Source organism: Condylura cristata, unplaced genomic scaffold, assembly GCF_000260355.1.
Source record: "Condylura cristata isolate star-nosed mole 26May11 unplaced genomic scaffold, ConCri1.0 scaffold00021, whole genome shotgun sequence".
NCBI lineage: Eukaryota > Metazoa > Chordata > Mammalia > Eulipotyphla > Talpidae > Condylura > Condylura cristata.
The window spans coordinates 38156429-38170036 of NW_004567122.1; the positions used below are offsets into that span (position 1 = coordinate 38156429).

Sequence of the window (13608 nt, forward strand, 5' to 3'; positions counted from 1 at the left end):
GGAAGCGGCTTTAGATTCTCAGTGCTGTGCTTTAAACCCGCTGTGCCACCAGGGAGGGCCCCAGGTCTCCTGGGATTTTATACTCACCATAGTGGCTGGGAAAGAACTTGGAGCAAGGGTGGTGAGCTTCACTGCTTGTAGGAGATACTGACAGGTGCCACATGGAATGTGGTCCGTTTCCAGATTGTGCCATTTTTCAAGAGAAGCCCAAAATCTGGATATTTACATGAATTTTTCAAATTTTTAAATACTGGCAACTTATTAAAAAAGTTTAAATACAGTGTCAAATCAAACAACACTAGTTGGAGGGCTAGGTCTGGTTTGACAGCACCATGTTGTGCCTCTGATGTAAAGGCTGTGTGGTCCAAGGACTTAAAATCACAGAGGAGGTCCCCTCCGGGCAAGCTTCCCCCAGCTCAGTGTGCACATTCTTCCCCCGGGGCCTGTGAAAATGCAGATTCTGATTGTTAGGTCTAGAGCTGGGCCCGAGACTTTGAGCTCCGAATGGCTCAGCTTAGACTGCTCCGGCTGCACAGCAGGTAGGCTGTCAGTTCTCCCCACCATGGGAGCCTGCCGCTTCCTGCCCTGCCAAAGCGTGTCCATGTTCCTGATGAGACCACAACCACTCTCCTCCAAACTTTGATCCCCATCCCAAGCATGCAGGGGGAGGGGCCAGAATTCATGGGCACTAGGACAGTGTCACTCAGCTACAGACAAAGGGTTGGGAATAGGCACCTGTGCGTGCCCTCCAGGAAAGCAGCAAGGCTGGTCACCTTCCTGAGCAGCTGCATGTTTTGGAGTCCTTGTGGGAGGGCTCCAGAGCACCCCACTCCTCCCCGTCAAGCCCAGGTCTAGGCTGGCTCACGCAGGGCTTGCCTCTTGCACTGGAGCAAATTCCTGAGGCCCCAGACTTACTTCATTCTCTGTGCCCCAGGGCTCCCAGTGAAGCCTCCGTACATGTTCCTGAAGGGGAAGGAAGTGGTTAAATGACAGTGGGAGGACTGAAATGAGACAGGGGAGAGGATTTGCAGGTAGGGCTCTTAGGACAGGAGTAGTACCTGAGGAAGGTGTCTGTCAAAGGTGCCCATCCCCTGCCCAAGCCGGGGGCTCATGCAACTGGAGGCCATGACTCTCAGAAGCCCACGGCAAAGGACATTTTAAGTGGCCACTTCTGGGGAAGGATCTGGAAAGTCCAGGGAGAGGAGGGCAGGTTCTGTCTTGCTTGCCAGCAGCTAGCCAGCTCTTGGTCCTGAGTTGAGTTCAGTTCATATGGTGAGGATGGAGGGCGTGGAGGGTAGGTGGAGGGAAGAATCAAGGGAGGGAGTGAAGGACTGAGCGAGGGATGTAATTTCTCCACTAGAGAACAAAACTCCATTCTAGATAAGGACTTAGATGGATGGTTACATACCGGCTGCTTCAGAATCCCCTGGAGATCTTTTGAAAACACGCATTCCAAGATCTCGGCCAGAATGACCAAATCAGAACCTCAGGGTGGGAGTCAATTTTCATTAATCTGCTCTCCAGGGCATTATTTTCCAGGCATCTGGGCTAGAGTGTCCCCTCCGGTGTCTCCCCAGAACTCACACTGAGACTGTTACACGGGCCTGCACATTTGGGGCTCTGTGGGCCCCTGAAGCTGGCTCTGCCTCACAGAGCCAGGACTATGAGGCAGAAGTCACCTGGCTGAACTGCTTCCGGGAACACACCAGTGTTCAGATTCCTCACCAGGGGCTTGGGGGGATGCCTGCAGGGCCCCGTGTCTTCAAAGGACCCCCTGTGCATGTGAATGTGCATTCTTTTCTGTGCCTAGGATGAGTAACTTTCCACAGATGCTCAGAGAGAGGAATTTATCAAAACCATTTCAGAGCTGCTGCTCTGGAAGACGCCAACCCCTCCCCCTCCCCCCCACCTCCCTGAAGTGTCTTCCCTTCAAAATCCTGCTCGCTACTAAGCTCCTCCTTGGTCCTGGCAGCAAGCTTATCACGGTTAACCTATGCTCCCCATTGAACAGATCTGGAAACTGAGCCTCGAGGGCACAGCCGCGTTCCTAGTGAGTCTGAGCAGAGAAGCCAGGGCGCCTGCACTCATTCTGACTCCAGGTAACTTGTGCTGCCACTTGGCACATCACCTCTATTTCCTCCTGTGACGTGGGGGGTGGGGGGTGGGGGGTGGAGGGGAGCGGATAATAGGAAACAGGAAGCAGAAATCCCTTTCCCTCCCTGTGCAGTCCTGGGTGTCCACTCGTAACTGGGAAGGCTCATGGGGCTGGATCAGGGACCGAGGAGAGTCTACAAGAAAACTGAGAGCGAGGACAGCACAGCTATCCCGCAGTACTGACTTCCTCGCTTTGCTGTCTTGTGTTTGAAAAGGCCTATTTCTGCACTCTTGTCCTACATGAGCAAGCAGCCACAGCCCAGCAGCGTTGGCAAGCACATCACCAGCCCACTCCTCCCTCACTCTGGGCAGAGCAGGTGGCCAGCGAGTGGGTGGGCAGGGGCTTGGAAAGAGGACAGGCCAGAAGAGGGGAGGAGGCGTGGGAGGAGGGAGGAACAGGGGTCAAGGGGACAAGGGGAAGGCTGCTTGTGAGGGCCCTATGGGAGTAGGCCATGGTTGGGTCCTGGGGTGCCCATGAAAATGTCCTAGGAACAAAAGTACTGAGGGGGTAGTGTCCCCAGAAGTCATGGGGACAAAAACTCGTCTGCCCAATGAGGTGTGTTAGCAGCCTGGTCAGTGCCTGTGAGTGTGCAACGCTTTGAAACTTTGCATGGACAAAGCATGTGTGCGTCATGCTGAAGATGAAGTGTGTTGCCATGTTAGCAAGACAGACACGGGGTGTGGGCAGGGAGTGGTATGTGTGAGAGAGGGACAGACGGACACTGGAGGGATGGCATCTCAGACCTCAGCCGTGCTGGGTGGTCTTGCTCAAGATGCTCCTCTGGCCGTGTGGGGGTTGCGGTGGGAATGAGGCTACATAATGCAGATGCCTTTTCCTTTGAATACCCACACAGCGCTGTCCAGCAAAAATTTCTGGGATGATGGAAATATTCTATGCCAGCCATGGGCCTCCTACGGCTATAGAACAGTTGAAATGTAGCTAGTGGGACTGAAAAACAGAATTTTTAATTTTATTTCATTGAAATAGCTGTAGAGTCATGTGTTGCTGAGTGAAGGAGAGAGATTCTGAGAAATGCATCATTAAGCCATCTCACTGCAAATGTCTAGTGCAAGAATGCAGGATGCTACGTGGAGACCACCGTCGGGGAGGTCTGTTCTGATAAATGACACGTGTCTTCAGTGGCTGGTGGCCCCATGTTGGAGAGTGCGTTCTGCTTGGGCAGAACAGACACTCCTGAACCAAGCCGACCAAACTCCAGCCGATGGCCCAGCTGCTCACTAAAAAGTGAACCACAGTAAACCCATTTCCTGCCTTGCAAAATGTTGGGAAGAAGAGCACCAGCCACTGTGCAGCCACTTCAAGGAATGGGTGAGACCATAAGGTATGCCATGGGTTTAGCACGGTCCCTGGAGTGGAGTAAATGCTCAAGAAACAATGCCTTTTATGGGCATCATTATCTGGAAGTGATGGGAACAGCTGGCATCATCAGACACAAAATGGACCTTGTTTGCCAAGTTCGGGAAGGAACGAACTGGAGAGGAGGTGAAGAGGGGTTCTGGAGAGGGGGAGCTGCTCCCCAGGGCAGATCAGCCTGCCCCAGGCAGGCCTGAGTATGAGGGGGCCAAGAGGCTGTACCCCAGCACCAGCAGACAGATGGAGAGGGCACAGCATAGTGAGTCCATGGTGGCGTGGCTGGCAGGGAGTGTGGGAACGTGCTAATGGGCCGTGAAAAGCAAGATTCATGCTGGGAAATTGTTTCCCCGTCTGCCTGTCAGGGACCATGTCCTGGGAGTTGTTGGCCCGCAGCCCCCAGGGGACCCCGAAGGCTGGCATGGCAGCAGGTAGAGCACCAGGAGTGTTTGACGAGATGTCAATGGTACAAATCGGGTAACAGCTGGCTCATCCTTTTGTGCCTCCATTTCCCCATGTTGAAAGATGGACAAGAGCCCAGTCCCACAAGCTCCTATGGCTGTCTGAGAGGGAAAGGAAGCTATCAAGACTGGTTACAGCCAATGTTCCCTAAAGGAAGTCTCCCCCCGCCCCCCTGCAGCTGCCCGGACACCAGAGCCCAGGTGGGCCTTTGGTTCTCAGCAGACAGGAACACTGTTTGGGGGCTCCTCTCCAGGGGCAGCACAGTCCCCCAATCCTCCTTCTGCTCTGTGTTCTTGGAGGTTTGCTTGCTGGGGACCCTGACAATCTTTAGGAACTTCGCCTCATCCCTATGCCCTCAAATATGTCCAGCTCTTCCTCACCCTGGAAAAATAAACACAATCACCTCACCTAAAGAATTTTTTAAATTAAAAACCAACAACCTGGGCCCTCCCAGGTGGCGCAGCGGGTTAAAGCACAGCACTAAGAAGCTTAAGCCACTTCCGCATGAGTTCAATCCCCGCCTGCCCCGGAGGAGATCCACATGGCAAGGCAGACCTCTCCTGACCCGCCCACTGCTCCCCTCAGCAGTGTACTTCGTCGATCTGCCTGTTCTGCTCCCCGCTCTGTCTCTGGTGAAGCCTCTCACCCTCTGCATCTCTGGCCTGTACCCCAACTCTGTATGTATGAATAAATAAATAAATCTTTAAAAAAAAAAAACAAAAAACCAATAACCTTTCTCTCGACCTAGCAGCTTGGGCCACTTCCTTCCTCCCTTCCGGGCTGCCAAACTTCTAGAACAGTGTCCGACATCCGCTGCCTCCTCTCCCACCTCCCACACTCCATGAACCCAGTACAATCTGGCTCCCACCCCCAGGCTCCGGGGAAGGAATGCTGGTGCCAGGCCCGCCCACCCCGTGCCCCTCCCAGCCTGCAGGCCCTCACTGGGCCCAGTCTGCCTGGTGCCCTCTGGTAGGATGGTCACCACTGAGCACCTGGCTCTGGAAGGTGTACCTCCCTATTGTTCCAGGGTGGCTACACTCCAGACCCCACCCTCCTGACAGACTTTCACATCCTCTTAGCGCCCCAACACCCGCTCCCCCTCCTCATTCTACTTTTCCTTCACTTAGTATTTCCCCTCTATCCCCCCACTCAGGGCCATTTGTGGGGCCTGGGAGGGCTTGGGCATTTGTGGACACACCTAAGGCTGTAATAAAATTATTCCTCTCTGCATTGTTTCGGGCAGAAGCTGCATCTTTCTCACTGCCTTGGCAAAGGGTTCTGGGAGCCCCCTCCCCAAAGGTGAGCCCCACTGGTCATCGCTCAAGACGGCCATCTGCATCTATAGCTCCTCCTCTCTCAACGTCTAATCCACTATTCCGAGCTGCCCGCCATCTTGTGTAGACACTACATGACAGGAACCTCACACTCAAAGTCCAGTCTCTTCTCCCCATCTCCCCAGTCCCACTCAAGGTTCTTAAACGCGCTACCTCTCTGAGATGGACCGGGCCATTTCAGAAAGTTCCTGGCCACAGGCATATAAACCTGCTATTTGTGAGAGGACCTAGTGCAAAACTCCTTGCTGATCAGCAACTCAGCCCAGGGAGCTGAGCAGCCCCTGAGCACAAAACAAAGCCAAGGGCATGGGGCCAGACAGATGGGGTTAGGGTGTCCAGCTGGAGAAGGGAGAGCTGGGGTGCTGCCCAAGGGGCATGTGTGGCTGCACGAGATGAAGAAACCAAGGCAAGACCTCGAACCCAGGACTTCTGACTCACTGTCCATTGCTCTTTCCCATAGTTCTCTGGTTTATCAAACCAGAGTGAGGCCCTGGCTTGGGGTCCACAGATGAACTTTAGGGTGGGGGATCTGTGGAAAATAACACAGCACATTCTGTCGGGAGAGTGCTACAGCTCCTCTGAGTCTCCGAGGGCTCCCCAAACTTTGAAAGCTGGGGTTTGTTTCATTTGGAAACAAAAGTAATATCAAGTTTCCATAATGCCACCTCTGCATACTTTGAGCAACTCCCTTCACCCTTTGGGCTTCAGTTTATCCATCTGTGAAATCAAGTGTTCATCAGTCATTTTTAAACCTTTTCTCTTTTTACTTAATTCTTTTTAAAGCAGTAGAGCCTTTACTTAATAACAAAACAACTCACAGTTCACCAAGTGGAAAAGAGATCAGAGGCAGGAATTAGAGGCCAGGGCTCAGGCCCTGCTCAAAACTCCACAAAACACAGCACCTTGCAGCCAGAAAATCCTAGGACCTCTTACCAGAGCCCCGCCTCGCTCTCCCCCATCCCTGTCCCCGCGGCAGTCGCCCACTTCCCAGCTCCAGAAGATACTGCAGGGACTCAGTGTCTCCCAGCTGTCCCAAACCCCACCCCCATGCCACCCCCACTGCACAGGCCTGCCCCACGCCAACCCAGCAGAAGCCTCATGGGGGACACAGAAGGCTTGGGAACCGGAAGATTCTGTTTGCCGCAGGGAACATGGAACCAGCAGAAGTTCCAGCATATTCCTTGTTTGTGTTATGCATGGGTTTTCTTGAATGGGTTACAAAAAGCAAAAAGGAAAAATATTCACAGTTTGGAGGCACAACCAGAACAGGCAAAGCAGGAGAGGTGCTGAGGGGCACTTCTCCCTAGCCTCCAAGGGTTCTTGGCCAGCTTCCCATCCACACACATACACCAAAGATCTTCAGCTACCCTATTCAAAGAGGCTCCATGTTTAGGAGAACCAATTAATAGACTGGAAAGAGACGAGACCATGGGATTCTAGGCTGTGTGTCCTCAGGCAAGGCCTGGCCCTCTCTGGTCCTTAATTTGCTGCCTTAAGACAAAGGTCCACTCCTCACTCTGATTCTGAGTGAACTGAGGATAGGAGGATATTCTGGTTCCTAAATCATCTCCCACTTGTTGCTGGCGCCAAAGCATCTTACTGGACGACGCAGGGATGTGGGCAGGAAGGAACCGGAGGCCCAGGGTGGACAGACCTGTGAATGCACATGTCTTGGTACCTGAGTGCTGGCATCTCCCGAAATCAAGTGCATATGGGAGAGGGCAGAGCTGACATTAGAAAGTGCTTTCTTATGTGGAGCTGAAATGTACTTCCCTATTATTCTCCTTCACTGGCCCCACTCCCGGGGCCACATGGGGCAATCTTTACTCTGCTCTGGGGTCCCAGGGCACCCTTGCAGAGTTGAGTTGAGGCAGAGGGTACACCCGAGGGGTGTCTTCTTCCTATGAAGGCCTGGCTCCTCAAGTCTCTCACTTGACTTGGATTCCATACCTTGACCACCTTACCTGCTCCCCCTCTTCTAGATAATCTATAGGCTTTTAATATTCTTTCCAGGCCCTAGACCCCAAAAGCTGTGGACAGGCTGAGCAGGCCCAAGAAGTGTGGGAAGCCCAAACCCTCCAAGGCTGAGATGCCCCATCAAAGACACACTCCACAGAGTCTTTGCCTGCACTGTTCCCACTCCCAGGCAGTCTTCCTCCCTCTCTCCTCTGGTTAGCTCCTGCTTAGCCACCAACTCCTCATGCTACCTCCTCAGGGGAGCCTTCTTGATACTTCCCTCATCTCAAAGAGCTAAAGCGTCTTTCTCAGAACTCCAAGTTTGTGCTCCTACCCTTAAATAGCTGCTTTTAAGTAGTGATTCCTAAAATCATTTACTTAATGTCAGTTTCCCACTAGGCTACAGGCCCCAAGAGGGAAGACATACAAGTCTTTCCCGGGTTACATTTCAGGTGCAGCCTGGGGCTGGGAGCAGAGTATATGCACCAGAAACCCTTGTCAAACAGAGGCAGGAATCACACCCGTGTTCCTCCTTTTATGTGTCCGGAAGACACCAGGGCCCTAATCTTCACCAGCATAGGAAGTCCCCCTGGCTTTATAGCCACAAAGACTCTTGACAGGTAGTGGAGCCCTGTGCTGGGTCATGGCCTGGGGCTATGCCAGCGGGGGGGGGGGGGGGGGGGGGGGGTGGAAGGCCTCCGACAGCGCCCCCAGAAAAAGTCAGAAGAGAAGATGGCAGCAGCAGGTGCTTGGAAGAGAGGACAGGGGACAGAGAGGCACAGAGAGACACAGGCCCGGAAAGACACAGAGTAAGGGCAAGAGCGAAGGGCGGAGAGAGTCAGCCCCGGCAGCACCGTGCCAACCCCTGCGCTGGAGTATGGAGTGTGCTCGCTGCCCAGCCAGAGCCAGTTTGCATGTGTGTTCACGTGTGTGCGAGCATGCAGGCCCGGCCAGGGAGGCCAGCGCTGTGGCGCTCTCTCCCACCGGGAGGGCCGGGGCCCTGCCTGCAGGGTGCTGGCAGCGTGTCACTGAGTGCTGTGCAGGGAGCGGGCGGGCAGGAGGAGGCTCGGCAGTGTCAGTGCGGCTCAGCCTGCGTGGGGGTGCCTGCGTGGGGGCGGAGGGCTGCGGCATGCACAGAACATGTGCGAGCTGCCGCTCTGCTGGCTTGGGGGTGGGGTGGAGACGCTGTCCCTTCCCTGTCCCTGCCACCCCCTCGTCAGGAGCTGCCCCCTAGCTGCCCATCCCCTGGCCTCTGGCCCCCACACAGCAGCTGGTCTCTTAGCACCCCCTGGCTGTGCCACCGCCTCTCCCTGGGGGCAGATCATTTCTTTCTGGGTGTGGGCTGCACGTTTGCGCTGAGTTGACAGTGTTTATGGTCCTCTGCTCGGGTGTTCTGGGAGTTTGCGATGTCCCGCATGAGCCACCACAGGCGACAAGGGACTGCAACGGGGCCTTTTCAGGCATCTGCAGACGTGTTATGGTCACCATTTTACAGATGGCAAAGTCGGGACCCACAGGGATAAGGGATACCCAGATGCCCAGAATTCAGTTAGAGGCAGAATTACCATGGCACTACAGCAACAATTCCACAATTCAGAGTCTCCCACCTAAGGGCCAGCACTCCTCTTCCTGTGCCGGTGGGCAAGAGAAGGATCTTCCGCAGACGCAGTCCCAGGAGAGGCCCCCACACACGCTGAGGCGCTCCTGCGGGTCTAGGTGCCACCAATCCCCCCACCCAGTGCAGGTCCCTCGGCCTCCCGAGCCTCAGTTTCCTCATCTGTGAGATGGATGAGTAAGCCCTCCTCCCTCGGAGACAGAGATGAGCTAATAGACGGAGACACTCCTCCAGGCCCAATGTGCTGAAAATGGGAGAGGTTATAGAAGCAAATCAAAGCTCACTGTCTGGGGGGGCCGGGGGTGCATCCATGCCCAGATGTTTTCTCTAACATTACACCTTCTGTCTCCTAACAACTCTGCCTGGAAGGGCTGGAATGCTCCACACATTTTGCTGATTTTAGAGCTTTAGCCACAAGAGGAAAAACAAGGAGCAGGGACCCGGGAACCCCAGTTCAGAGGCCGCCTCTGGGCCACAGTGCCCCCCACCCACCACCCAGCCCAAGCTCAGCACTTGATGCAAAGCCATGCGGTAAGAGGGACACAGAGGCAGGCAGCACCCCCTCACCCCTCTGCCTGCCAACCTTGCCAGCCAGCTGCTCCTCTGCCCCCCTCCCTAGCCCCAACACCGCCCTGAGTCAATTTCAGATTCCTGTTTCTAGAGATAAAAGAGTGGGCTGCTTGGTCTCTAGCCTCCCTCCCTCCTTCTGTTCCTCCCTCTCTCTCAAGTAAAATCTCCTTTGGAGGCTCTTTCTGTACAGCCAGTGATTGCACACGCTGCAGGGCGATTCTCGCCGCCCCAGCTCTCCTGGGAGTGGGATCCAAAGCCCGAAATGCCAAAGGCGGGAGGAGGCGTCCTCCTTTTCCAGCTCCTGGAAACGGCCCCCTTCCGCAGGATCCCACTCGCAGCATTCCTGCCTCAGAGATCCCCCGAAGAAGTGTGTCTGCCAGGGGTTGTGGTGACAGACCAGGCCCACCCTGACAGAATGGACATTGCTGTAGCTGCCTCCCACAGGCCTCTGTGCTCCGGGGTCTGGGCCTGCTCACAAGGCCAGGCAGGACGAATTAGGGTCAAGGGAGGAGGGAGTGAGCTAGTGCCTGGGTCCCGAGACACAGTCCCACCACAACAACCCAGGTACCTGGAATCAAGTTCCTGGCATGTGCAAATTCCCAAGCTAGAGTGGGACCTTCATCTGTCCAGCTGCTGCAAAATGCCCGAGGCACCCTTGCCCAGAGCTGCCTGCCCACCAGGGAGAAGGGCCACTTCTCCCCCATACAGGAGCCTACCCTTGCTCATCCAAAGCCTGCCCGCGAGCCAGCCTTCACCAAGCAGGAGTCTTCAAGAGGCCTGCGCCCTCCTCTCCAGCTGGGCAGCGGGGGTGCTGCAGAGGGGTTCAGGCCCTATGTTCCCCTGAGGCCAGGTCCAGCTGTCTCTGCCAGTCACCTGCCAGTGATCTGAAGTGGGCTCCTGAAATGGGGGCCTGGCCTCTGGGTGGTACTGCAGCGTCTCCGGTGGCAGGGAGCGTGGGTCACCTGCTGAAGACAGGGTCCCACAGGCATTTTCGTTTCTTCCCTAACTGAAAAGCTGTTGCATTCTGTTAGCCCAGCTCTTGGTCAGCATCCCTGCCCCAAGCTGGGCCAACTCCCGACAAGGGCCACTAAGAGTGGTAGTTGGGTCCCCAACCCATGCACCAAGCAGGGCCTTGCCCCCACCTCCCCTCGGGTGCTGATGGCCTCTGTAACCCTACAACCAAAGTGTGCACCCCTCTCCTCAGAGCTGGTATCCTTAGCTGCAGGCCCACCCCCACCTTCCCAATGTCCTGACATGGCAGCCACATCACATAGTGTTTTTGCTGGGAAATTGTAGACTTAGACTTCCCTCGGATTCCTGGAGGAATATGTGACCTAAAAAAGGTTAAGAGCACTGATAGTTCTGGAAGGGAGAGCCCGAAATGGACTACACCAGACCTCACCACATCTGCCACCCAGGTTTTTCCTGCTGGGGTCACACCAGGGCTCCTTGTCCCCTGGTTCTACCCCCTGCGCCTTTCCTGCAAGCACCCCAGCCGGGGAGGCAGGGAGATGAGAATGCCCCTGAAGACGCACTCTGCCAAGTCGCCCCCTCAGCTCCCAGTCCTCCTGATACCCATCTCCTCGTGGGGCAAAACATCACTTTTATTTTCAGTTTGAGCGCCTGAGTCACATCCAACACCATTTCACTGCGCTTTGTGACGCAGTCCCCAGACCGAGCCTTGGTCAGGCCCTGGAAGGCAGCTCTAGCTAATCAGTGAGTCTTGGGGTTCCAGCAGGCACAGTAAACCATCTGGAGAAGGAAGCCCTGCACAAGTCTTGCAGACACACTTGATCCTCCAGAGAAACCCTGAGCATTTGGTGGCAGCCACGCTTGCTGCTCCCCAGCACAGATACATACTCGGGAAAGACAAGAAGTCTGCAGAGGTCTGCACATGGGTGTGTGGGTGTCCGAGGAAGCTGTGTATGCTGTAGGTACCAGGATAACCCGCTGTGACTGTGCATGTGTGTGCGGGTGTGCGGATGCACAGGAAACCTGCTGCACACAGTCGCAGACCGACCTCCCACACACATGCAGGCACCAGCATGAGCTCACCATGCACACGCAGAAACCCGCTCGTGTGCGCGCCCCGGGCCCTCCCGAGCTGTGTCCAGACCTCAGGACAGCACTGTGCCCGACCCCACGCGTGCCTCTCACTCAGACCAATGTGCACAACCCAGACCTTTGCCTGACCGGCCGTTTGTGACACATGTTCACACCTTTACTCCCATGCCAACGAGCCAACAGCACCCCTGGGCCGCTGCGTGCATCCACGTTTGCTTTTTGGGTCTTTCCCATGAAGCACACCCTACCACCTCCTCCTGGCGCTCACACACAGACACTTGCACGCCCTTTCGGTGTACAGTGTACTCCAGAGTCAGTCCTTACACAACACACTTGAGACGCACTTGCCTGTGTTCACAGATCCAGACCTCACACAGCATCCTCCTGTTTCCAGGGACACCCCCCCACCCCCCACCCCCCGCCTTCACCCCTGCTGCCAGAGCAGGAAGCATCAAGAGCACTGAGCTGCTTTACCTATGGGACAAAGCACCTGCAAACTGCACTCCTACCCTGGACCAATCCATGGGTTCTCCCCAAACCTGGCTGGGGGCACACAGGGATGTTTCCTTGACACTCCGCAGCCACTGGGCTGTCCCAAGAGCTTCTCCTCTCTCCCGGTCCCCCCACCCTTCCTCCCACACACCAGGGGTCAGGGGCAGAAATGAGATCTGGAGCTGGACAAGTTCGCCAGGGAGCAGACCTGGCAGGCTGTTGGCCTCACCAGCCCCTCTGACAGCCTGACTGCCCCTCCCCGCTGGCCTCCCAACATTCAGGAAGAACCCAGCCACTCAGCTATTAACCCCTGCTATGCTGATGTCCTCACTCCTGGAGGAGTTGGGAGGGTGACAGCGGGGATGCACTCAGGGAGAAGCTGGCTACTCTGCTCGGCTGCTACAGGTATCAAAAGTCAGTAACGACTACCGGGCAGGTGACGAACTCTCTGTTACCAGAGGTATGCAAGTTGAGAGCAGATGGCCACCTCAAGAGAAACTCCACAGGGGAGTCCAGCTTTGGGCTCAACTGACTGGGCAGATTCCTTTTCAAGCCTGAGTTTCTAAGAATCTGTGTGCCAGTGTCGTGTGTACTCGTGAGTGTGTATATGCTTGTGTGCCTGCACCCACTGTCAACCCTTCACCTTACGCACACTCGCCCTCTGGCCCTGGCACATCTGAGCACCGCACAAAGCCTGTGCTCCATCTGGGCACTGTGCACATGCAAGTGTCCCCAATCACATGCAGCCTTCCTCCCTGGATGTGCACAGAGCACCGCAGAAACACGCGCCCGTGACGTGCACCCCTGCACCCGCCAGGACTCTGAGGTGCAACTCACTTTCCCAGTTCCTCGAAGAGCTGATACTCTTCTGTGAAGCGAGTGCAGGTGATGGTGGCCATCCTGGTGCTGGGCGGGCAGACGAGGCTTGGGGTTGGAGGATCAGGACTGGGGTGCTGCTGCTCTGCTCCAGAAATTTGGGGCCACTCGCCTGCCCGAGCTGCCGAGTGCAAACCGAGAACCGGCTTGACTGACGAGCCCCGGGCTTCTGAGCAGGGCACTGTGGCTGCTCACAGCCTCGCGAGCCTTCGTCAGCATCCAGGTCCCCATGGCAACCACCTCCGAAACGCCCTGTTCCCGTTGCCCCGGTAACTGCCTCCCCAACACCTGCCTGCCTTCCACTGCAAAACCTGCTCCCGGACACCCTGCTCCTAACGCACAGAGCACTGCCGGCCTGTGTGGGCTGGGGGCAGGCGGACCCAGCACCCCCAAGGTGAGGGACCCAGAGAGAGGCTTGGAGAGGGGGAAGAGAACAAACTTAGTCTACAAGTGATCTCTCTTCCCACCTCCCCCACCTCCAACTGTGGGCCCTTGAAGTCTGCAGGATGGGATTAAGTGGGGCAAAAAAGGCAGTTGCTATGGCAACGGCCAGTGAGTGCCACATTCCGAGATGGTCCCCAGGAAAGACAGGATGCAGTTACCCTGGCAACTTCATCTCCTCTGGAAAGACAGGTATTGCCCTGTTACCCTAGCAACAGCCGGTTCTAAGGTTTATTGGGAAGCCATGGCGAATGCACTGGGATCTCTTGGGT

At 55.7% G+C, this 13608-nt stretch overlaps 1 protein-coding gene across 4 annotated transcripts in view; it reads right to left on the reverse strand.

Annotated features, from left to right (window-relative positions):
- The window catches only part of CAMK2A (calcium/calmodulin-dependent protein kinase II alpha), a 61500-nt gene extending 48367 nt beyond the window's left edge, over positions 1-13133 (reverse strand). For 2 of the 4 annotated variants that reach the window (XM_004686881.2, XM_012727901.1), the window contains exon 1: positions 12857-13133. In XM_004686881.2, coding sequence (XP_004686938.1) covers positions 12857-12918 — 62 coding nt within the window. In that variant the 5' untranslated portion in view covers positions 12919-13133. The remainder of the gene's footprint in view (positions 1-12856) is intronic. The other 2 variants (XM_012727902.1, XM_004686882.2) reach the window with 2 other exon arrangements.
- Positions 13134-13608: the final 475 nt, after the last annotated feature.